A 23,107-nucleotide genomic window follows, 5' to 3' on the forward strand; every position below is an offset into this window, starting at 1 on the left:
AAAGTTCCTAGAAAGCAAATAGAAAATGAAAAACTACATAATAAAAATCTTTTTGAATTTAACTTAATTTATTTTATATAAATAGTTCTATCACAGCAGTTACATTAACTATATTCAGCTACTTTTTACAATCTTATACAAGACAAAAATTGCAATCTCAACTAGACACTACAGTAATCAATATTTTTTTAACTTATGTCTCTTGGCATAATAAATGGGAAACCCACTAATTTCAAAAAAAGGTATACATTCAAGGCTACAAAGTTATCAAGACTTTTTATGTATGCATGTAAATTAAATACAGTCAGAAAAATACAAGAACTTTGAGAAGAAGGCTGCTGTAACTTAACGTGGCTCATGTAATCTTCACAATGCAATGACTTATTTTTCACTGGAGCTCCTTCAACACAGGAGAAATATAAAACAGTAGAAATATTTTTGTGTAGCAGCAGTTACCAAACCACCATTAGGATTCTATTACATGGTGAAAATTCAGTGTATTTGTCGTGGCCCGATCTTAGAATTGATCATTTCATGTGTTCAACAATTTCATGAAATAGTCAACTTAAGTCGACCATATTGTTGAAATATCAACGTTTAATGATATTTCAATCAATGTTTGGCCATACCATTAATGTGGGCGGTGTCCATGCTGTGGTGTACTTAATAAAAATGTGAATAATCAATGAATTTCTTAGGTTGAACATTATTTACCTAATCAATACTATCAATATTGAAAATAAATATAATCGACACCAGCGCCACTACTGTTGGATAAATTCACTAATTTTACAATATGATTGCCAATGTCCAGCAACATCATGAAGTAATCATGCATTGCTCAAGTCATTTTGTGTTCATTGATCTGGCCAAACTACATCATGATATCACCATTGGCCATATTGGCTAAGATCTGGACACAACATACACATTACTTTACTTTAAAAGGCTATTATACGTTAGTGGTTATCATTATCTCCATAAATGTTAGCATTCAGACATGGATTTAACAAGTTCTTTCTAACTACTAACTAATCCAGTTTGATTGAGAAGCTGGCTCCACATGAACACCCAACATCAGCATTAGGATTCTTAACAACTCGGAATGCGGATCTAATTAGTTCTGTGTGGTAGTCTATAGTTGATCCCTTGATAAGTTCCAATGAGGTCTCATCTGTAACCACTTTCACTCCATCTCTTTCGAAAACTCTGGAATAATAACAAGACATACTATGATACAATTTCTTGATCAATATTTTCTTAATGTAATTAATTTTCAAAGATAAACTTGTCGAAAATAAATGTTATAATATTAAATAACGTAAAATTCAATTTTTACAAGTTTATCAGTGGTAATTATGTTACAAATTGAATTTTATTTTGATCTTTGACAGGTCTCAGTTGTCCACCAAGTTAAACAAGACTCACTGACCCATTGACTATTTGTATGGACCTAATACTTTTATACATACAAAATAATATGTGTGACATTAAAATTCTGTGTAGTAAGGTTGACCTAAAACGTTACTAAATCCCAAAAATTCAGAAATACTAACCTATCATCTTCTGCCAACTTGTCGTCCAAATCAAACTTGTATTGGAAACCTGAACAGCCTCCACTCTCCACGCACAGTCTTAAAAAGGTTTTATTATCATCACACAACTCTTTCAACCTTTTCACACAGGTATCACTTAGAACAATTCCTTCAGAAGACGACGAAGTAGCAGGTTTTTCAGTCGAATACAAAAAAATCTGCCTCGCATATAACTTTGTAGTATTCCTTAACAATTGTCTTGACTTCTGAAACATTTCTAACGATTTGTACATTCTATTATGTTTAAATAAAATAATTCCACAAAGCGATGATAGTGTCACCAAGAATTTCGTTGCATGAATGAATTATGAAACTATTTATTTATATTTTTTGCAGCTAATTTCATGGTATGACTGTCAGTACTGTCACTGTCATCTTTTTTCTTTTGGCCCATTTATGGGACAGGCTAATATCGTAAGACCATGCTGCCTTATCATCAGTACTTCAAAGAGGATATAAATTCAAGTCTTCAGTAGAGGTGAGGAGAAATGTATACAGGGGGTCCCGTAATTGCAATATTACTTTTTGGCAATCAGAATATGACCCCTTTAGATGTTTGCATTTAGATTGTGATCACAGTCCGAATATGATCGTCAGAAAATATAGGTAAGGTAAGGTATTGGAAATAGTTTAAGTTTTTGGTATCGTTTTAAGGCAATTTTAAGGTAAAAAAGTAAGATGAAACTTCATGTATCCGACCGGAAGAATGTAACCTTTAGTTACATGCATGCTATTTAGATTCTTATTTAGTAGGTATATTGCGCAACATTAGCTAAAGTAGCAAACTTGGCTCCTTGCAGAAGCTCAAAAGCCTCCTGAGGCTCCACAACAGGCTTCGTGGGGAGTCCTTGTTTGCTTAAACATTTGTGGCCCTGGCTTCCGGCTTCCGAGCTAGATTCAAAGACCAGTGTTCAATGAATAAGTGCATTCTCTCATTATAAGTCAGATTTATTTATTCTGGTGATACAAGACCTCTTTCCGAAAAAATATGTGCCAATCGGTTACGTTCAGCCAGATTAGGTATATTCGGCAAGGTGAGATTTTGGCTTTTCGGTTACGAGACATACTGAATAACCGGTCTACTGAATAACAGCTATCCATTTCATTTGTATAAAAAACAGCACCTTTGTAATGAGGGAGTTTCCAGGCTACGGTCCTCTAAAATACCTCATAGTTGACACTGTGTTAATTACCTATTTTCTCATTGCTCGGGTCATTAAGTATCGAGTTGGCATCTATATTTTTTCGAGGAACGTAGCCTAGAAGTCCCTCATTAGGTACTTATATAACATTAACAATCTAGATAAAGCGCTTACTACACTGTCCAGTCCATCGGGCCCCATCCACCAAGGTTTGGATATCGAGATAGGGCAATGTAAAAGGTGGGCGCGGCCACGATTTCGCCATACATTTTATACCCGATGCCCGAAGGTCCTTAACACGTTGGGTACAATGGATTGGGTAGTGTAAAAATTTTACATCGGCCAATAACCCGACAGACTCAAGTAGACAGCACGTCAAAAGAATTGCATACCAGCGAGATGCCTATTTAAAATTAACTTGTTGACAATCATCCGTCTCTTTCCTTTTCGGCGGATAAGAAAATGACGGATATAACTGAAAATAAAATTAGGAGGTGTCTGCAGGAATGGGGGCCGTCTGGCCCCGAAAAAAAAAGAAAAAAGAAAAAAAAAGACAGATATAACTTAAAATAAAATTAGATGGTATTTACAGGAATTAGCGCCACCTTATCATAATATTATTCTTAACCTGAAACATGTAAGTTCTCTATAATGAGCAAAATTTTTTAGATAGCCACACTGCAATCGCATCAGCATAAGTTGGAGTGAGAGCGCAATACAACAAACAGAAAGAGACACGTGCTGTGCGGGGTAAGCTGGCCAGCGGAGCCGAATATCGACACTTCTTCATGGTTTTTTATTATGTTTTTCTTAACTTTTATGGTACAATTTACAGTTTATCATAATATTTTAAACTGTATGCTTTGTGTAAGTGCATTACGAAATGGTATAATGCCTCTTAAAAAAATTGTGTGATGCCTTGACATACCAATTTAAAAGAAATAGCATGTGCTATTTTGCATCTTATCATGTACAACACAATTTATAAAAAATATGTTATATTTTAAATTCATTAGCTGAATATTAAATATTTTAACATAAGAAATGGATTGTTCGATGTTATACTGTTATGAAATAGAGTGGGTAAATTCTGTTTATTGAAGCGGGTCACCCTACTCCACTTTGCGCGGCAGCGGTCAGAAGGCGGAGCTTATCGGCAAACTCGCGTCGAAGCTGGCCTCACTGTCAATTCGAGAGCTGCGAAGAGTACGCTCGCGTCTATTACGTGGTGTGTTTATAGTGAAGAGTGGATTTTGTGATGAGATTATCGAATATTGTGAAGTGAAAGATAGTGTTGTTTTGTTGAGGAGTGAAACTCATGTGGTCTAAACATTATCTAACGTGTATTAGAAGTGATTAATAAAAATGTCTAAAGCACCGTTGAGTGCAAAATTGTTTTTTGCCACGTAGTGACGCGAACGGGTAATGATTCCTAATGTGGAGTTCGAAGCAAGATGGTTAGAGAGACTCGGCATCTGTGGGTTGGCAATTTACCCGATAACATTCGCGAGGATCGAATAAGGGAGCACTTCAAACGGTAAACCCCCTTTATTTTGTTTTATTCCTCTACATTGCAGGTGCATATCAACGGAAACATGATGAATAAACTCTCCAATCAATTTCAGTCAGGACTGTATTCAGGGAGTCTTGTGGTATGTAAAAGTAGATTAGGCTCGGGATTGTTTACGTTATGGTTGTGTAGGTAGGTATATTCTGAGTAGGTAGGTAAAATAGCACATGTGTCTATACACAAGAAGCGTTGAATAGATCGTATACATAATGAGTTGTCTTGTCGAGTCGCTACTCAAATATGTAGGTACGTACCGACGTCGCCGGGCGAACCGGCACGTCAATGACGGCATGTTGCAATGCAACGTCGCAAGATTGAGCGCGCCGATCGAGCTGCTTTCCACTGGCTGTGCCTGTGTTGTGTTGTTCGTAGGTGGATACACAATTTGGCTGGGAATTATTTATACTCCTATAAGCTGCCCTGCAGTCGTCAATGAAATGCTGCTACTTTAGTAGGTGTACCTACTTCAATTTAACTCAATTTCATAATAGGTATGTAAACATGTTCTTTTTTAGCAAACTGGTTTCTACTTAATTACCTACTGTCCAAATAATTATAATTAGGACCCAAATGTACCTATTTCTCGTCCGTTTTGGTTTCCGGGGTTGATATTTATACTATAGGTTCTGGTTATGAGTAAATTGTCTAATGATTGAATGTTTCTTTTATCAGCATAGAAGGTATTTGTCATGGTTTGGCCGGCTAGTCAAAAATTAGTAGGTTTTTGTTTGGTTATAGGTAGGTATCTTTAAAGTTTAACAAAGACTAGGTGATGAGCCGTTCCCGGAAATGTTCCCAAAGTAAGAATGTTCCCGTTTATAAAAACTCTTTAATAGTAACCACATTGGCTAGTTTTCTTTAATTGTTCTTTCTTATAATGTGGTAATGAAACCCTTTATAAAAGTTTTACGCCTTTTTACTACTAGGAACGTTCATAAAGTGGGAACATTACAGGGAACGGCACATCACTGACGATAAGCAAATGCCTACCTACCTACCTACTAGGCGGTCAATCACTGTTTCGAAATAAACAACAATAATCTGTTCTATTTATCCAATGCTAGCTTTCCGCCCTCGCGACTGGACTCCGCCCGCGTGGACCGGTTATCTATTATGCAATTTTTTTCACTCTCTTTTCAACGCCTTAGGGGGATAAAACTATCTTGTCCTTCCCTCGGTCTTAAACTATCTCCATACTAAATTTAATTTTAAATTGATTCCAGAGATTGCCTATTTCCCATCTAAAAGTTACAAACTTACCTCTTTACCTATGAATATCTATTAGTGCTGCTCATTGGTTACGATTTATTTATTTAAAGATACTTTTTACTAAGTTTTCTCATCTAGGTATAATATTGAAATTATCAATATTTATCGTATTTTTGATTAGAGCACATACTTATTAAAATATGTCTACTTAAGTGAAGTAACATTATAACAATTGAAAAATTTGGTTTTAAACCAAATGTCAATGCTAAACAACAGTAGGTACAATATATTTAGCGAGCGACCTTATTCACACATGACGTGAGGCGATATAGGTACCTACAACTGCACCGATTAGATTGCCGATATCGATCGCATATCACAAATGTTTTCTGATAAATAGGTAAATCTGCTCGATATTGAGTTGCTTGTACCTACGTCCTGCTATTTACGACGCGACGCGAGACACAATTGAATTGACTACCTACCGATATCGCATAAGTAACATGCGGCCTAAGAAAAGGTATGGTCAATCGCAAGTTTACTTACAAAATCGAACGGTTTGACGATATCGCTGATCTGCTCGTTATCAAATTGTATTAGGTACTTATTACGGTATTACTTAAACTATCATTTTAATCTTAAAACATCATCCAGCCACTGGCTGTTTGAATTTAAAAGTAAAAAATATTTTTTCTACTCCTCTACTTTAATCTGGCATTTAAATAACCAAAAAGTCTAATATAAGTACATACATAATTAAACTCTTTGAAAAAGTGTACGCTCTATGGCCTATAAAAGCATTGTTTACAAAGTGTAACTGTACTATAATGTCGCCAAAAAAGCATTGTTGTTGTTTTTTTTTTTGACCTGGAAACTGGCACCTTTACTTTGTTTGGTGCCATATGGGTGCCATAGATATTTTTTTTGTTTTGGTTTTCCCCGAAGGGTAAGGCAAAGGGAACTATGCCCATACAGCCATTTCTGACGTATTTTTTTTCTTGATGATTAATGAAATGATGAAAGGTGATGATGATGAAACCTAAGCCCCCACCCTCGGAGTAGACTCCTACTCCGAACCCCAAACGAATTAACTCAAAAGTCCGCATAAACTTTTGAGTTATGAAGCGGCTTCCCGGCACGAAGCGAAAATAGGCAGATACACTTTGTTCCTTGAATACTCCAATATAATAACACTCGCGAATGTCTTCCGACTAACTTAATGCGATCATTAACCACAAAACACCACTTCGTATTAATTATTTAGATTACTCAATGAAGAAAGCAACTGTCCCGTTCCCGTTTCCCGCCGAAAAGCCGTGCCATAGATATACTATAAAAAAAAGTATACATTTGCCGCCATTTTCCCGCGCGTTGGAAAATAATTTTTATAAATAAAATTTTTCTTTGTATAATTTTTGTTTCATTTAAAATTACGTCGTCGTAGAAAAAGTATTGTATGCAACGTTGTATAACTAGGTCAAAAAATGCTCGTGGCGTCTCTTATTGCGATGTTCGCCAAGGCTCACATCGCAACTCACGCCACTCGCATTTTTTGACCCTTCTTATACAACTGTTGCATAAAATACTATATTAACCAAATAAAGTAAAATTAACTCGGAAAACATTCGCGACAGTGTTATTATATCGGAGTATTCGGTGGACAAAGTGTATCTACCTATTTTCGCTTCGTGCCAACAAGCCGCTTCATAACTCAAAAGTTTATGCGGACTTTTGAGTTAATTTGTTTGGGGTTCGGAGTAGGAGTCTGCTCCGAGGGCTTAGGTTTCATCATCATCACCCTTCATCATTTCATTAATTATCAACAAAAAAAATACGTAAGACATAGCTGTATGGGCATAGTTCCCTTTGTCTTACCCTTCGGGGAAAACCAAAACAAAAAAAAAGTAAAATTAACACAAGTTATTAGCGGGCCCTGCACGAGAGTTTCCCCTTTATCTCAGTAGCCGTATGGTATAACAATTTTTGCGTAAAGATTAAAAATACGAAGTCCGGTGGAGACTCAGGTATGTATATTGAATTAAAAGATAATAGGAACATAATGATACACAATCTTAGTTTGTTCAGTAATGTTAAATTCTGTTCTGTTACTCTGACTTAAAGAGACTTCTACAAACAAATTTTGAGACGTGTTTTCGATCTCATGTTGTCAAGATTTACGACTCTTATTTAATTTTTGGACCTGGTCCCTGTTCGTATGACTAGACTTGAAGTTTTAGGCTAATTAGCTCTGTATAATTGAGTCTAGTTTATAGACGTCCTCCGAATTTTATTTTAAATTATAGGTATGTAGGTGCCATTTTCTTATTAAAAAAGGAACGCTTAATAAACTGAATAAAAAATTACGGAACACACATCAATTTTAAGCAGTAATCTTAAACAACTCATTGAAAATTTTACGTTTAGGAATGTTGGCGTGTGACCCCACAGAATTGTCTGTGTTCACGTACTTACATAAAATACCATTTTTAGGGTTCCGAACTTGAAAAGGAAAAACTGAACCCTTATAGGATCACTTTGTTAGATGTCTGTAATCCAAAGATGTTTTTACCATTTTTATTAGCTTTTGTGATTAAAATCAACACGACTCTACGCCTGTGAGGAAATTCCTTAATGGTACGTACGTACTATTAGAAAAGGGAAACAATGTTATATTTACTGGGAAAGGTTTTTTAGTCTTTAATAACTCAAACCATTTTTTTTCTTAGATCAAAAATGATTCATTTACTTAAAGGTACCTACTACGTTATTTCTTCGATATTTTACGGTTTCAATTCTCCAACCTTTTGTTGAATTCGAATAAATTTTAGTTTCTTTTTTATTACCGTCTAAATCATAATTGCCATCTAGAAAACACTAATCCAACTTAAATACCTACTTGACGATATAGCAATCAAAATAAACATGATTAACAAATAAAATTTAAAAACAAAATGATTTAATAATGTGTAATAAATAGGCTAGTTTTCAACTAGTCAAATCAGTTACTTTTTTTTACTAAATGTCAAAACACGAAATTACTCTGGAATTTATTTATATACGTCATAGAAAAATGTGATAAGACGTAGGACTTGTTATTACGTTTTTCTTGATTAAAATTCTTAAATAAGTAAAATAAAAAATTAGAAAATGTTTTTCGTCAGTTTTAGAACTGTTCTTATTTAGTAATCAGAATTTCATATTTAGTAATCATTAAAATAAAAAAAAAGGTGAGTTAAGCGTGAAAACAATCATAGAACATACAAATCAATGTACGCGTAGGTACTTAGAGAATCAAGAGTTGTGTTGTGTGTCGGTGTCTAGCGGCCGTAGCAGCTAGCATCTTGAGCGACCGCCCCACCACGGTTTTGCAATGTCGCGCTCCAAAAGCAGCACGGTGCGCGGGCGGGGACCGTTGGGTCGACGAACTCGCCACGAGCGTAAATATACCGACAACTATCTCTTAATTTTGAATTGTCTATTTTATTACTCTTGAATTTTTAGAATTTTTAGTCTGATGGTCACGGTCTTTAGTTTTAGGTTTTTACGGATATGACCGAAATTTTATTATTTCAGTTGGTTTATTGGTGTTGTTAGTAATAGTATTTGGCCCTTTAACAATCGTGGTCTGAGGGCACAACCAGAATTATGAGTTTCTAGCGACCGTCAATGGCTTCTATTGGAACGTTTTCATATTGTTCACTTTTTATTGTTCTATCCTGATACAACTTTACCCTGTTTTTATAATATGCTTGCCTTATTTATTCTCGGGACAGAGCGACTACCTACTTGTGGAATCCCCCAGTGAAATTCATTTTGTGTGTGATACGTTTACAAAGACAAGACGAACAAAACGAAAGATCCCTCGATATTTTTTTGTCGAAATTTTTTGAATAAACTTCTCTGGTTTTGTTAGATTTCATTATCGAGCTAAGTTATTTGTCTTGGATATACTTACCTATTCATAGTTTAGTGGAAAGGTGGTGGTGGGGATCCGATCCTCAAAAGGAAAACCGGAAACCTTATAGAATCAGATCGTTCGTCATGAATCAGTCCGTTCATGTGATAGAACAACAAATGAACGATTTTCGGTATTTTTCTTTTTTGCCTTTCTCACATAGATTTAGATTCTCTTCTATCTTTGAGTTGCATTGATTTAGAAGCTTGTTTTTTTAGCTTCAAGGGCCCGCAGACGTAAGTATTAGATGTTAATTTAATTTCAACTTGATATCTCAACGCATTCCCAGGAAAAAGGGTCTTGTCAGACGGGCAACAAAGTGATCCTGTAAGGGTTCCGATTTGCTTTTGAGATTCGGAACCCTAAAAATGTATGTTTTTGCGATTACAAATATATTTATACTTATGACCTATTTCGATGTATGGAGACATAAATTTTTCAACAGCATGACAAAGCCAGAGTTCCGGAAAAATCGCTGCGCGAGTCCGACGCGCGCTTTACCGGCTTGGGATAACATATGTTTCGTGCGTAGAGTATTTTGATTGATAGATAAAGTGCAAAACAGGCAAAAAATATATTACCAGAAAACCAGAATAAATAGTTCTTGATATGACGCGTTTTAAATACCTGGCAAGTAAATTATATTAATTAAATACGCCTAATCAAATATGTGCTTGTTAAACTATAACACATCTGGCAAGTACGTATATGATCCAGGAAATTAAATATAAATTAAAATGTAAAACCTTGTGTGGAAAGTGTCAACCTAGCAAAATGTTTTCGATGAAACATACATAATACGTATTCCACGCGTAGACTAGTAAAATGTTTGTATTTTCGAAATTATCCGAACTCGATAATATATGATTTTATGGAATGTTAGAAAGCCTGAACGCGAAGAACGGTTACCAAAGGAGAATGGGCGAAACTGGTCCAAGAACCACCACTGATGAGACTTATATGTAATGAAAGCTTATACTTTCCCTATGATTCTGGCCCGGGATTCTTTTTCTACGGCCGTGTTTGTCCTGGCTATGTAGATTTAGTTACTGAGCAACAAATCTTGAGTCGATTTTAGTCCCCCACTGTATTTTATCACATTTTTAGCCATTTTTAAACATGGTCGTAAAAATAGAACCCCGGGACAGAATCTGATAGAACTTTGCCAGAATCATAGGGAAAGTATAAGCTTTCATTACATATAAGTCTCATCAGTGGAGGTTCTTGGACCAAGTTTCATACAAATGTGCCCATTGTCATTTGTACAGAATTTTATGCTCTACCACTCCCATCTCCAGTCAGTTGCATAAAAAAAATAGATATCGTCTATAAACTGTTTTAGGCGGAATTTATCCAATATGGTGGGCGGCAAGATGACGAGTGAACACGTCAAAATCTATAAAACCAGCAATTTTTAAAACTACCGGAAAGCTTCGCAGGTAAAACCAAATGACTGTACTGTTGTGTATCTCAACAGATCAGATGTTAAGGTTGTTTAAAACACCTACAAACTGATACCTATATCGAAATTCAATTCAATTCCACAAATCTCCTGTGTCGCAAAATCGAAATTTAACTTTCAAAACTACAGAACTGAGAGTCAGAATTCCATGCGTATATTAATATTGACACATTTATATTTTTTTGCCTAATAAAATCGGCTGTAAGCGACTCTCTCAGACTTGTTCAATTTCGGTGCGGTTTACTAAAAGTATCTTTGTAAAGATAGGCTGAATATTCGGCTGGTTTTCGGTATTCAGCAATAAAACCGAATATCTAATATTAAATTTTGTATACGATTACAATTAATTATAACAAAGACAACGTATTTCAGGGAATTAATATAATCTTGGAATATTCAAAACTAAAAAGTGAATAGAGATTTACTAGGAAAGCATGTACCAACTACATACATTAGGCCACATCGTTACCTACTATCAGGTGAATTTGTGGTCAACACAAACCTATTTTTGACTATAATAAATTCCGTGATCTATGAATAGATAGAGCTGGTTATTATGGTTACTTCCAGATGGTTTCAGCAAAAGTACGCGCTCTTTAAAGATTTACCATTGACGTAGCGCGAAGCCGAATGGTTTAGCCAAATATTCGGTTCGGACCGAATATCGAAATATCGAATAAAATATTCGGTTAAAACACTATTCGGCTCATCTCTACATTTTTGTTAGGCTTTAGAAGTCAAAAATTCTCCGGATTTCTTTTCATTTAGAATATAACATGTATTTGCAGTAAATTCTTGTCACTTGTGTAAAAGAAAATTTATTAATCAGATTAGTTAACGACGAACGTTCTTTCCACCAATATGGTTAAAGTAGGAAATAGGCTAGTCTTTCCAGTTCTCTGGGTCTTTCGAGGTCGATGGGCGGTTTTAACGTTGCGTAATTTGACGTATGGCTTCTTTATATCTAACGCCACAGCACTACTTTACAACACTGCCTACTAAGCTATTGAAATACAGTAAAGAAGCATAATGAGATTCAAATATTTAGGTAACATTTCTATGGTTTGCTATTCGTAAATGTTTACATTTACGTTTTTAAGTTTATTTATATGATTACTGCTACTAATTTTAGAAATGGCATTCACAATTTAAGAGTTTTGCCAAGTCCAAACATCAGAAACATTAATATCATGGATTTTACACATATGCTGAGCTCGCTTATAATCTATTAGGTATTGTGTATAATATGTATACATTTTGGATGCCATTAATTAATTATACCGTGTTTAATGTTGGAAACATTAGAACCCTTAACGAGTTTTGTTTGTGTGCAAAGGACGGCAGCTCCATTTGAAAAAAGACAACAGAGCTAGATATCTACATTGATTAGTCCGCAAATGGCTATAAATTGTTTAATGTGTAACTGTAATGTTGTCAATGATATCTATCATGTTTGTTAAACAAAACACCAGAATTTGTCAACTCAAATTTCGGTGTTTCGAATTTAGACGTGAAGTCGATCTCATACAATTAGTTTTATACCTACCTACCTATCATATGCAACTAGACTAATACCATTATCCATTACTACTCGAACTACGTTTGAAGTCTACGTTTGTAGTTATGTTCCCTGTTTATTTTTTACTTCTTGCCTCACTAACAAGGGTAATCCGTCTATAGATATTTCTCTGCCCATTCACTATGTTATTGTTTTAATATTTAATAAAACGAATCTCATAAACTCGCTGTATTGCTCACAATAAAGACTGAAATATTTAATACCAAGCCTGACAATTTTGTTAGTCCAGCTTCGAAATATGGTCTCAACAAGTCAAACTGGTTGAATCGGTCCGCTCACGTTCAACTGCCAGCCAACCGATGATCCACACGCCCCGCGCCATTCCGCTCTGTTCGCCTTGGTAAATGTAGTGGCGCCCGGCGAGAGAGCTGGCAACGTCGCTTGTTCATGTTTTGTACGTGTCGGACGGCCCGAACGGAGTGATTCGTACGCACCTACCTAGATAATAATTATGATCTATAGCTTGGTTGGTAGTTATATGACGCAGAATGTTCATTCCGTGGCGGCGACACTTCCATTAATTCGATAGATTCTAGATGTATTGAATGAATTTGAATGTGTACGACTTATGAACATTATGTAGGTACCTACATGAGTCATCTGAGTACTTTTAAAGTTGGAATATCTAAAATGCGTACCACTGGGTTGTTGTTATTTTGGCTGACTTCATGTTTCATGAAAGCACAGGTCGTATAAAGCGTAGAAATTGGAAGTGAAGGAGTTTAAAGTAAATTGGGATATTTACTATGCATATAGGTATAGGTACCTACCAACATTGTTTAGGTTGTTTTCAAACCATACGGGTTGTTTTCAACGTCATTACATTGTTGCCGTTATTTAAACCCAAATAATTTAGCACGTCAGTCTCATACATGAACATGAGTCATTGCTGCGACTGTAGTTCTCAATACCTAAACCCGCCAGGTGGAAACGTATTAGTAAACGCATAACAACTTGTAGAATACCTACCATGACTATATTTATTTAGTATTTTGTGTCATAGTTTAATTTTATGAAATGATATTGGACGTTTTGATTATGCATTGCGTTTATGTACCTACATTTATGATATTACCAGAACAGTCCTGGTCCTGCCTTACTATAATAGCTAGCATACTACGATGACACATGTCGTGTGCGTTTTACGGGATATAAATCGTATTAATGTATAAAACAAGAGCCTATAAGTGCGCTCGGTGGCGGGACGCAACTGTTACTGCGATCGATGTCGGGCGACCGTGCCAGCGCCGCGAGGGGTGAGAGGTGATGCGCACATCGGCACTGCGCCGAACCTCAGGCCACAGTTCTCGCACGATTCTGCCTGTTATAGGTATCAGTAGCTAGCGAATAACTGAGCACGAGAAATATTGCTCTCATGTGAAAATTATTTTGCTTAATAGTTTGCAATAAAAGTAATCTTTTCAAATTCAATATAAATCAGATAAATCCGTGCTCTAAACGAAACGTAAAAGGGTAACCAAACTGATTCATGGCGAAAACTCACGTGAACCGGTCCCCTCATCAGGTTTTTATGAGATGGTAAATGTGTGCGTCGTTTTATGTTTGGTGTCTAAACGCCACAGTGTTGTTGTAACTAACTACATTTGGTTGGATGTGAGCTACAGGCATCATTTGTGCAACAGATTCGTTTTATTTGGCATAAATTATGTCTGTTACATCACCAAAGCTAGTTCTTCGTATGTTTTATTATTATGTACCTATTTAATTATCTACGTGTCTGCTTTGATTGTACCAATAAATCTTGTTTACTCTACTTTCTGTGTATCTATAATTATTTTCTAAACATTGATGTTATATAACATTATTGATGCACGTGTATACCTACATAACATGACATAAACAGCCTATACACGTCCCACTGCTGGGCACAGGCTTCCCCTCAATCAACGGGATGGGGTATGGAGCACATCCCCACATCGACGAATACCTATAAACTTTAAATTTTATGTATCATTCAAACTTATTGAGACGTCACGCGCGTTCATGTATTACAGTGGAAGAATTGGGTCGTGTACTAGGTTCAAGATAAATTTTGAAATTCTGATTGCTAAAGATAGATATAGAACTAACGAAGAACATTGTATTTTTTCTATTTAACATTTATGAATTTTAATCAAGAAAAACGTAATAATGAGGCCGATATTTTATCACGTTTTTCTATGACGTCATTGTGCTTTTTCATACAAATTTCATAATAATTTTGTGTTTTGACGTTTAGTAAAAAGTAACTGATAAAACTGACTGACCGACTAAAAGAAAGAAAAACGTCAAATGGTTAATCAATTTATTTGTCTATAAATCTACTTATCTAGTCAGCTTACCTCATCCTACTGGTGGTCTGGGTCATATACCCAGGCCTATGCCTCCTCCATTTTGCGCCATAATTTCAGCCCTACACTCTTCCACAACTTTCCCGCCGATGCAACAATGTCATTTAACCACCGGGCCTCAACATTAACTTTTGTCTTACGACGAATTTTGAACGAAGGAGATGCCCAAAATAGAACGCTCCATGGTTCTTTGTGCATCATTTTTGTGTCATAAATTATTTGAATATGTTGGTCCTGCCTGAGGCATTGAGACTTTGAATATTGCCTTCTAGGGTGGTGACAACTGAATCCGTCTAACTATCTTTCCCTGAAACTTCTGACCAGAGGGGTGTATAATATACTCCTATGTATGAGGATACATGGGTGATGCTTATGTTATGATGTGTTTTTCCTATACGTTCTTTTTGCAACCAATATGTTTATCGCTGGTGTTAGCAACTCATATTCGTTTTTCGTTGCACTAAACGTTGCTCTCTGCATTATGTTATTCATATACAATGCAAGGAGAAACTTTTAGTGACTCCACGACCTGTTTCTCAACTTCTAACCCCTTACTCTGTAAAAATCAAATATCCTTAAGATATTTTTTTTTCGAAAATTTACATATTTACTTAAAACATAAACTAAACACAAACCATAAACTATCGCATTTGTCAACAATGAGAAATCCTGTTCTTGTTTGCATTTCAGAACGTTTGTTCCCAAAATACGAAAAGATGCTGTCGAATTTGCACATGCTAAATGCTCTCATTCAGCATCAGAGTGTGATCTGTTTGTGAGTGAACGTACATACTTTAATTTAATTAACTGTAATTTTAGGAATTGAAAATATTCAATCATACTTAACTCTTTTTAAATTCCAATAGCAAGGATATTATCTGCTTATATTTTGTGTGACATTAAGAAGGGAGAGGTCTGACATTTCGTTCACTTAAGTAAGGAGAGGCTTGACATTTTGTTCTATTGAACTTTGAATGTCGAGTCTGATAAAGTGTACGGTTCTTCGAGAAAAGGGAGTTGGCGCACGATTTGAACTCTACTCCTGTCTGTCTGTAATCTGTTTTTTATTTATTTCACGATAGTAGTAGCTGATTTTCCAGTAATAGCTGTTTTAATATCATTATAAAATATCTAAATTTTCGTTTGCATTGCATGGTACTTACTAATCGAATCATCGCCTACTAATACTAAAACACGGTTAACGATTCTCAATTTAAATAAATCGTTATAGGACATCTAAAAGTTTATTCACTTACAGTTACAATTATTAGAAAAAAAAAAATACTCATGATTTCTACTTAAAATTGCTCTTCAAGAATATTATTACCTGACTACCAAAATCTAAATAATGTCCCTCAAAGTTCTTCAAGTTATCAACAAACCCGCAGACGAGCGTAACATTTTACAAAGTTCTAGTCATTCCCACCCCAAGACACCTTCCTCAATAGCTCCCAAAAACTGCGCTGTAATCGCGGTCCCCAGATTCCTCCCAAAAAGAGACAGATAGATAAACGTCGTACTATCTGAATAACATTATGTTAGAACGAATACAACTTAAATCCCATACAAATTATAGTATTTTCAATACCTAAACATATTTTTTGAAGTTGTTTATTTTTTGTACGATTACACAATCATTAAATTCAATCAACTTACCTACGTACATTCTAGAAAGTCCCTTCGATTTTACTGTGTATCTAAATATATGTGCGTATACATACACGTATAGCGTTGTGCCGCAGCAAGCAGGAGAGGTGGGTTCGGGGTGTGAGGTGGTGGCGTGGACACTAGGTGTTGTAACATTATTATGCAACGCGAAAGTTGCCGGCTGGTGACGGGTCCTCGGGGTGAGAGCGAGGGCACCACCCCGTGCAATACAGCTCGGCCCCACCCACGCCGCGCGCTCTATCGACCTGCGCGGGCACCCGGGCCGCCGCCGCGGGCTGCCGACCGACTCGACCGAATTGAACCTATCCCCTCACCCCTACCACTCGTTGGCCCGTTTCATCCAATTCGACTCCTAGGCACCGCATTACCCCCTAGCTCGATACGGAAATAAAATTTTGCTCTACACAATTTGTTATTTCTTCTTCACTGGTAGTAAATCAAAAAATATCGTAGTATGTTGTTTTATAACATGAGTTGAATGAAGCTATTATTATTTAAATATTATTTAGGAATATGAATTAATTATAACTAACTTAAGTAAAAATAAATTTGAAACGTAGCCATCGCCAGCCCAAAGCGTTTTAGTTTAAAACGGGATATTTAGAAAGTCAAGTACTATGAACAATACGCTTTTCTTTAACAGTAGTTAAATTTGTATGGGCTGTAAACGTTATTTTAAAACAATGACTATTAAGACTTTTTCTTATAGGTTGAGAAAACAATAAATCAGCCATAACGCGGGACTGATCATGTGTAAGCGTGACTTCCAAAAAGTTGACTAATATTAAATTATTGAAATAATAAACTTGCATTCGTAGATGGAATGGCATTACGTTACAGCGTCGCTTGGCATCTGGGCGCAGAGGCGCGGACAGTTACGACGACCTCGCTTGCTGGAAACATGAACCGTGTCGCACATTATTTGTGCGAGAGTGGCTGTTTGTGACTCGAACACAACGCCGTGCCGATGGCAATGCGTATTGTTCGTTTCTCGAGAAACGACACGCTATGTGAACTGAAAGTATTGTCGGTTCTCTATTGTTAACTCCTCGTCTTAACGGGCTGACTTTAAAGCTAACAACAATACTGCCATTATACGGATGAGCGATGACTCGTGGAAATCTTAGTCAGAATCTCGTTGCTAACGTCGTAACTGAACTAGATTGACGGTTATAATAGGATATTCAATTTAATATCGATTTATTGTTACTATCTTTGTCAGTTGTTTCATGGTCATCTAGTCAACGGATAAATCAGACCTGATATTTGAATTTAAAAGAACCGGTTTCCGAAATAAAATGAATAATGTAACACATGTTGCGGATGTACGTACGTAGTAAATACCGCATGTATGTTAGAAGTTCTATTATTAGGCGTAAACAAGGGTTACTCTTTCTATTATAATCAACATTATAGATGTAAATTAATTATTATTAGTTCATCGGTCTATAAGGAACAATTGGGTATGTAAGGTATTTTTGAAGGTCTTTTTTATATTTTAAAATGAAACGTTAAGCTATTACAAAAAACGTATTTGAATATTTTTGCTTTTCATGCAGTTGTTTATTTTAATAAAAAAAATAATATCTCCTAAAGTAGGCTGAATGACGTTTATACCTTTGCCTTTGCTTAGTTTGTATAAAAATTTAAATATTGGCATTTAGTTAGTTTTAGATGTGCCCAAACTGTGGGCGGCCCCTAAGAGTACTCAGGCCCAACAAGTTTGTATAGTTCATGCTTATAATAAACATGATGGGGGTTAATGATCCTCATTATTATTGAAGTTATTTCATTAAGTTTGTTCACGTAACAGGGCACACTCGTGGAACACCTTACCCTATTGATGACCACAGATTATATTAAAAATTATTTATTATTAACGGCATTTGGCAACGACAACTTTGGTAAACAGACTACCTTTAAAGGTCACATGAAGGTCAAATAAATACACGATTATTCCTAAAATAAACACCATACGACTGATTTGAGAGCTCAAAGTAGAGAAATTAAGCTAATTAAGACGAAATCTCGAAATTGGTTTTAGAATTAGCGTAACTCTTTTTCCGTTACATACCGAATTGTCAATACAGTAAACTAAACGTAAGCGCTAGGTACATATTGAAAGGTGTTTACTTTAACATTCTGTTACGCCAGCTGCTGTAACCTTAATGTAAAAATAGCTTGATCGGAAATTTCCCTTTAAAATAGTAATTATTCGTGAATCTGACCTGGTACTACTGAGTACTGATGACAACATTTTCCTCAGTTACCTGAAAATAAATCATACGTAATTAATTATCGTTGGTGTTTGGTTCACTTCTTAGAAATAATGATAGCAGGCCCAGCGTCTACCACTTTGCTTTTGCATGAACGTGTAAATAAAACACATATCATCGTTCTTTTAATTTCATGACCTTATTTTTCCATTTAATTTGAAAATTACATAGTTGGCGACGAGTCGTTGTACAATACTACCTACTATACTATACTACTTTAAACTATGCTGTATATACTATACTACTATACTATACTACTTCGGGGATACAGGAGTGATGCTATTTTATTTTTCAAATATTTCAGAACTTGAAGTTTTCTGTGTAGGTGTTCATTTAGCTTGTGTTTGAAGTGTCTTGGATAAATAGGTTGGCTTAGATAACACAACGTTGGGTGTCCTTAATCAGCATGATGAGATCGCCCAGAAATAGCTCTGTGTATTTATTTAGTTGTAAATAGTAAATATCTATGTACACAAATTTAATGAATTTTCATTATAAATATCTCGCTAAATGAAGTTTAGAATTAGTGGATTAGTTGATGAGGTCAGTCATTGATCTCACAACCCACAAGAGAGAAGAAATAGAATACAGTTGTAGAAGGTTAAATAAAATGTTCCTATCCTATTAATTATCGTTGGTGTTTGGTTCACTTCTTAGAAATAATATATCTAGGTATTTATTTTAGTTTGCATATTTTTTAAGTCTTACTCATAAAAATTGCTTGTGTAATGACACGTACTAATTAGCATAGGTTCCTACCTACCTAATTGCTTGTTGAGGCGGACATAACTGACGCGACCCATTGCTGAATTTACGAAACAATTATGGCAAGACACTGCCCGGTGAAAGTTGAAATACTTGATACCTTTTTGGAACAGTAGGTAAGACCGACGTTCGACGGTGTTCGCGTTGACTACTGCTGTTGAGTTCATTGAACTTTCCCTTCATGTATCTGTTTTGCCGTACCACTGGCGGTACATTGTGTTTTTTAGCTTCCAACAAATACGTAGCTAACGCGTTTCGATGACGCTCGTGCACCACGTTCAGTGTTCAGAACCAACATTTCTGATCTGTTATTTCATTTGTGATATTTTATGTTGGTCCGATTTATTGAATAGTGAGTGTATTTTTGCAATTTTTTTGCGTTTATACATTTTCGTTTTAAATTCAGTATATTATAAATCATAACGAACATCAGCTTCTTGCAATATAAGAGCCATTTCTGATTCGTTTTCCCAGAATGGAGTGTTCCGTGGTACTTGTTCCTATTTTGCCACAAAAACATTGCCTCGGGAATTTTACAATAGTCGTAACAAAAAATTTCAATAAAAATAGCAAACTGGCAAAGATAAAATTAAATGTAGGTACCTACACGGTGTAACGGTTGGCCCGCTTAATGCAGCTGCAGACTCCACAGCCAACGGTACACTCGATGGTTTCAAACTAGAAACATCACTAACAATGATGTTTTCTACAGAGCTTTAGTTTAGGAAATGAAAATCTTCGTATTTTATTTAACCTTCTACAACTGTAATCTACTTCTTCTCTCTTGTGGGTAGTGAGATCAATGACTGACCTCATCAACTAATCCACTAATTCTAAACTTCATTTAGCGAGATATTTATAATGAAAATTCATTAAATTTGTGTACATAGACGGTTCAAAATATTTTTTTACAACCGAATCGAATTTATCTACCTCTGTATACATATTCAATACATGGGCCTTTCAGAAATGTTTAAATTGTTACAGATAACTGTGAAATTAAAAACTATTAAACAAACTCTCTGTAGCTTAACTAGGTATACATACCTACCTGTATTGCTTGCGGAATGCAATATTTACGAGAAATAATATAATGACTGTTTAAGTAGCTATTCAGAAAGTCGACTGACGTCACTGACTGAGCCGGTATCTCCCTCCCCCCACCCCTTCTTCGCATCCTGTGTTCGCCGCACCTCACCCTCCGCAACCCGCACCGCGCGCCGCGCCGCTGCTTGCCACCAGCCACCTCAAACACACAGACGCAGTTGTGAGTCGAGTTTCACACGGAAACGGGTACGGGCGGCGGCGAGCGCGGCCATGTTGTAAGAGTAAACGTGGCAACGTCGCACCAGACATCGACCAATTTAATCACTTGGTTTCTGATGATTAAATCTATTTCACTAAACCCTCAGAAGCTTAGCATATAATTTTAATCTTTTCCAAAACAGCTTTACCATATTACGTTGATAGGCATTGTAAATATTATAATCTATGTATATGGCTTATTTTACCACTTGCTGATGGATTGTCTTATAGCCTCTCTGCTGGAGTTAAGGATTATTCCATTACTTGCAGTACCCAATCCATCGGGCCCGATGCTTCGGAATCTGACAGTGTAATAGCTCATTATTTCGTCATACATTTTATACCTACACCCGATACATCGGGCCCGGTGGATTTGGTAGTGTAGTAAGCCTTTTAAGTGATAGGTATCAGTTAGATGACAGGTTCTGAACTGAATATTTCGTCAAACACTCATATAAGTAAACGGTAAAATCGGTCGATGAATGTACCTAGCTTTGACTAGCTCAATTGGCATTATAGTCGTGAGTTGATTAAGTTATGTTAAAATCAGTCCAAAGTCTCACAAGCACAGCATTGCTCTTGTTTTCATATGACTTCCCAAACAAACACTTGCAAGTATAATAAGCATAAGTAAAATCCATTTTTTTATAATTACCTAAACGTTGGATATAAAGAAAACCTGTGATGGAGAACACTACACTGGCTGGCACAGGCGTATGATGAACAATTTTGAGGGATCATAACGAAAAAGAGTTAACAATAACATGAACATCTTGTTATTGAACTCCACGTTTTGTTTTACCTATACATATACACACTTGAATAGTAGGTAGGTATGAAACGAAATTCTATTTGCGTCTTGTGATTTCTTTGGAACTACAGAATTATTGTATATTAAATTCAAGATGGTAACTATCTCCAAATGCTACTTTATCAATTATGATATGACGGTGTGTGAAGATAATAAATAATGCAACACAAAAAAGTCCGAATGTAGTAAACTGGTAAGGCGAGTCGGAGCGGCAACAGCGCAACTTTGTCCGATACCCCGATCAAAGCGGCAACTACGTTCTTTTTTTTGCAGCCTCGTTCGAGTCGTCATGCCGACGCGCGTCGTCCGCCCAGTTAGACGTGCTTGTGGTTGTGGTTTAAATAACACGTCTTTGTTCGTGGTGTTATAATGTTGTAGGCATGAGAACAATAAAAAAGTAAACAACAACAAAACTGTCTATTTATAATAACTTTCTCTTTGACAAACACCAAGGTTGGCTTACGAATAGCATGTACTGGCTTTCTCCATGACTCAATATCTCTTTAATATGAGCTTCTGCTTCTATTGCAACTAGTTCACCATTGTTGTATTGTAGCCGCTCGATATTGGTAGGCGTGTGTGTTAGTCTGATTTTAAGTTCTCTTTATTTTTTTATCGATGTATAAATTAATTATGTTAAATTAGAATGCAGAAGTCATACATTGCTGTAGAGTTCACATGCTACGAAACACGAGGGGATCGCCCTATTGAAATTGAAAAGTACCTATCTGAAAAAAATAAAGGTAAACAAAGGGCATGCATAAGATTTTAAAGACATTATTTATGGGGGTTCTGTGCTATTGTGTATTAGGTATACATATTATACGTTTAAAATTTTGAAAAAAAAGAAGAAAAAGAAATTAGCAAAACTTTTTGATAAACACGTTATGACCTCGCCATCAGTAAATGCAATGATCATTTGACCAAGGGATCAGGAAATTCAATTACCTGTAAAGGTGCTAAAAAGTTGTGTTACCAGAAAAATACTTCGGTTTTTAAATACTTAGATTAAATATTGCAAAATATTTATTCTGGGAATATGTATTCTACAATGATATCTTGTTTCTTTTTGAAATTTTTGACTTAGTAGATATTTCATGAAAACACTAATCTTGATTTTCATTTGGTCAGTCTATAACATAATGAGAATTGAGAATGTCATGTTCGAATACTTACCGGAGAATTCACACAATGCCATTGACAATTTGGCATATTATGTAACTAAAGCGTTCGATTGCGTGGAACACGACGCTCTTGCTGTTGATATTAAGGTAATATATTAAATGATGGAGTTTTTAGTCTGATAAATGTATATCTGGATGTTAGATACAAAACGTTGAAATAAATAATATAACTTATTATATTATTGGTCTTCTTCAAATGGGTGTTCTACAAGGAGCAATTTAGGGCCTTATGGTA

General features: G+C 35.8%; 2 protein-coding genes across 2 annotated transcripts in view; one reads left to right on the top strand and one right to left on the bottom strand.

Moving 5' to 3' along the window:
- Window positions 1-41: 41 nt before the first annotated feature.
- LOC126373596 (uncharacterized) lies at window positions 42-1,928 on the bottom strand. Its single transcript, XM_050019782.1, has 2 exons — window positions 1,557-1,928; window positions 42-1,209 (listed from the first exon to the last, which is right to left on the bottom strand). The coding sequence occupies exons 1-2, from the start codon at window positions 1,826-1,828 to the stop codon at window positions 1,032-1,034; spliced, it is 450 nt and encodes a 149-aa protein (XP_049875739.1). The 5' UTR covers window positions 1,829-1,928; the 3' UTR covers window positions 42-1,031.
- A 1,988-nt stretch (window positions 1,929-3,916) lies between these two features.
- LOC126373717 (protein split ends-like) overlaps window positions 3,917-23,107 on the top strand; it is a 75,363-nt gene continuing 56,172 nt past the window's right edge. The window contains exon 1 of the mRNA XM_050019952.1: window positions 3,917-4,274. Coding sequence (XP_049875909.1) covers window positions 4,192-4,274 — 83 coding nt within the window. The 5' untranslated portion in view covers window positions 3,917-4,191. The remainder of the gene's footprint in view (window positions 4,275-23,107) is intronic.

This window comes from Pectinophora gossypiella, chromosome 16, assembly GCF_024362695.1.
Source record: "Pectinophora gossypiella chromosome 16, ilPecGoss1.1, whole genome shotgun sequence".
NCBI classification, from domain to species: domain Eukaryota; kingdom Metazoa; phylum Arthropoda; class Insecta; order Lepidoptera; family Gelechiidae; genus Pectinophora; species Pectinophora gossypiella.

Bases quoted from the DNA above. Each gene is read 5' to 3' on its own strand.
- LOC126373596 (XM_050019782.1), bottom strand. From the start codon at position 1,828: ATGTACAAATCGTTAGAAATGTTTCAGAAGTCAAGACAATTGTTAAGG. The intron at 1,210-1,556 runs GTTAGTATTTCT...TTATTATTCCAG, and splicing joins AAGTTGGCAGAAGATGATAG to AGTTTTCGAAAGAGATGGAG.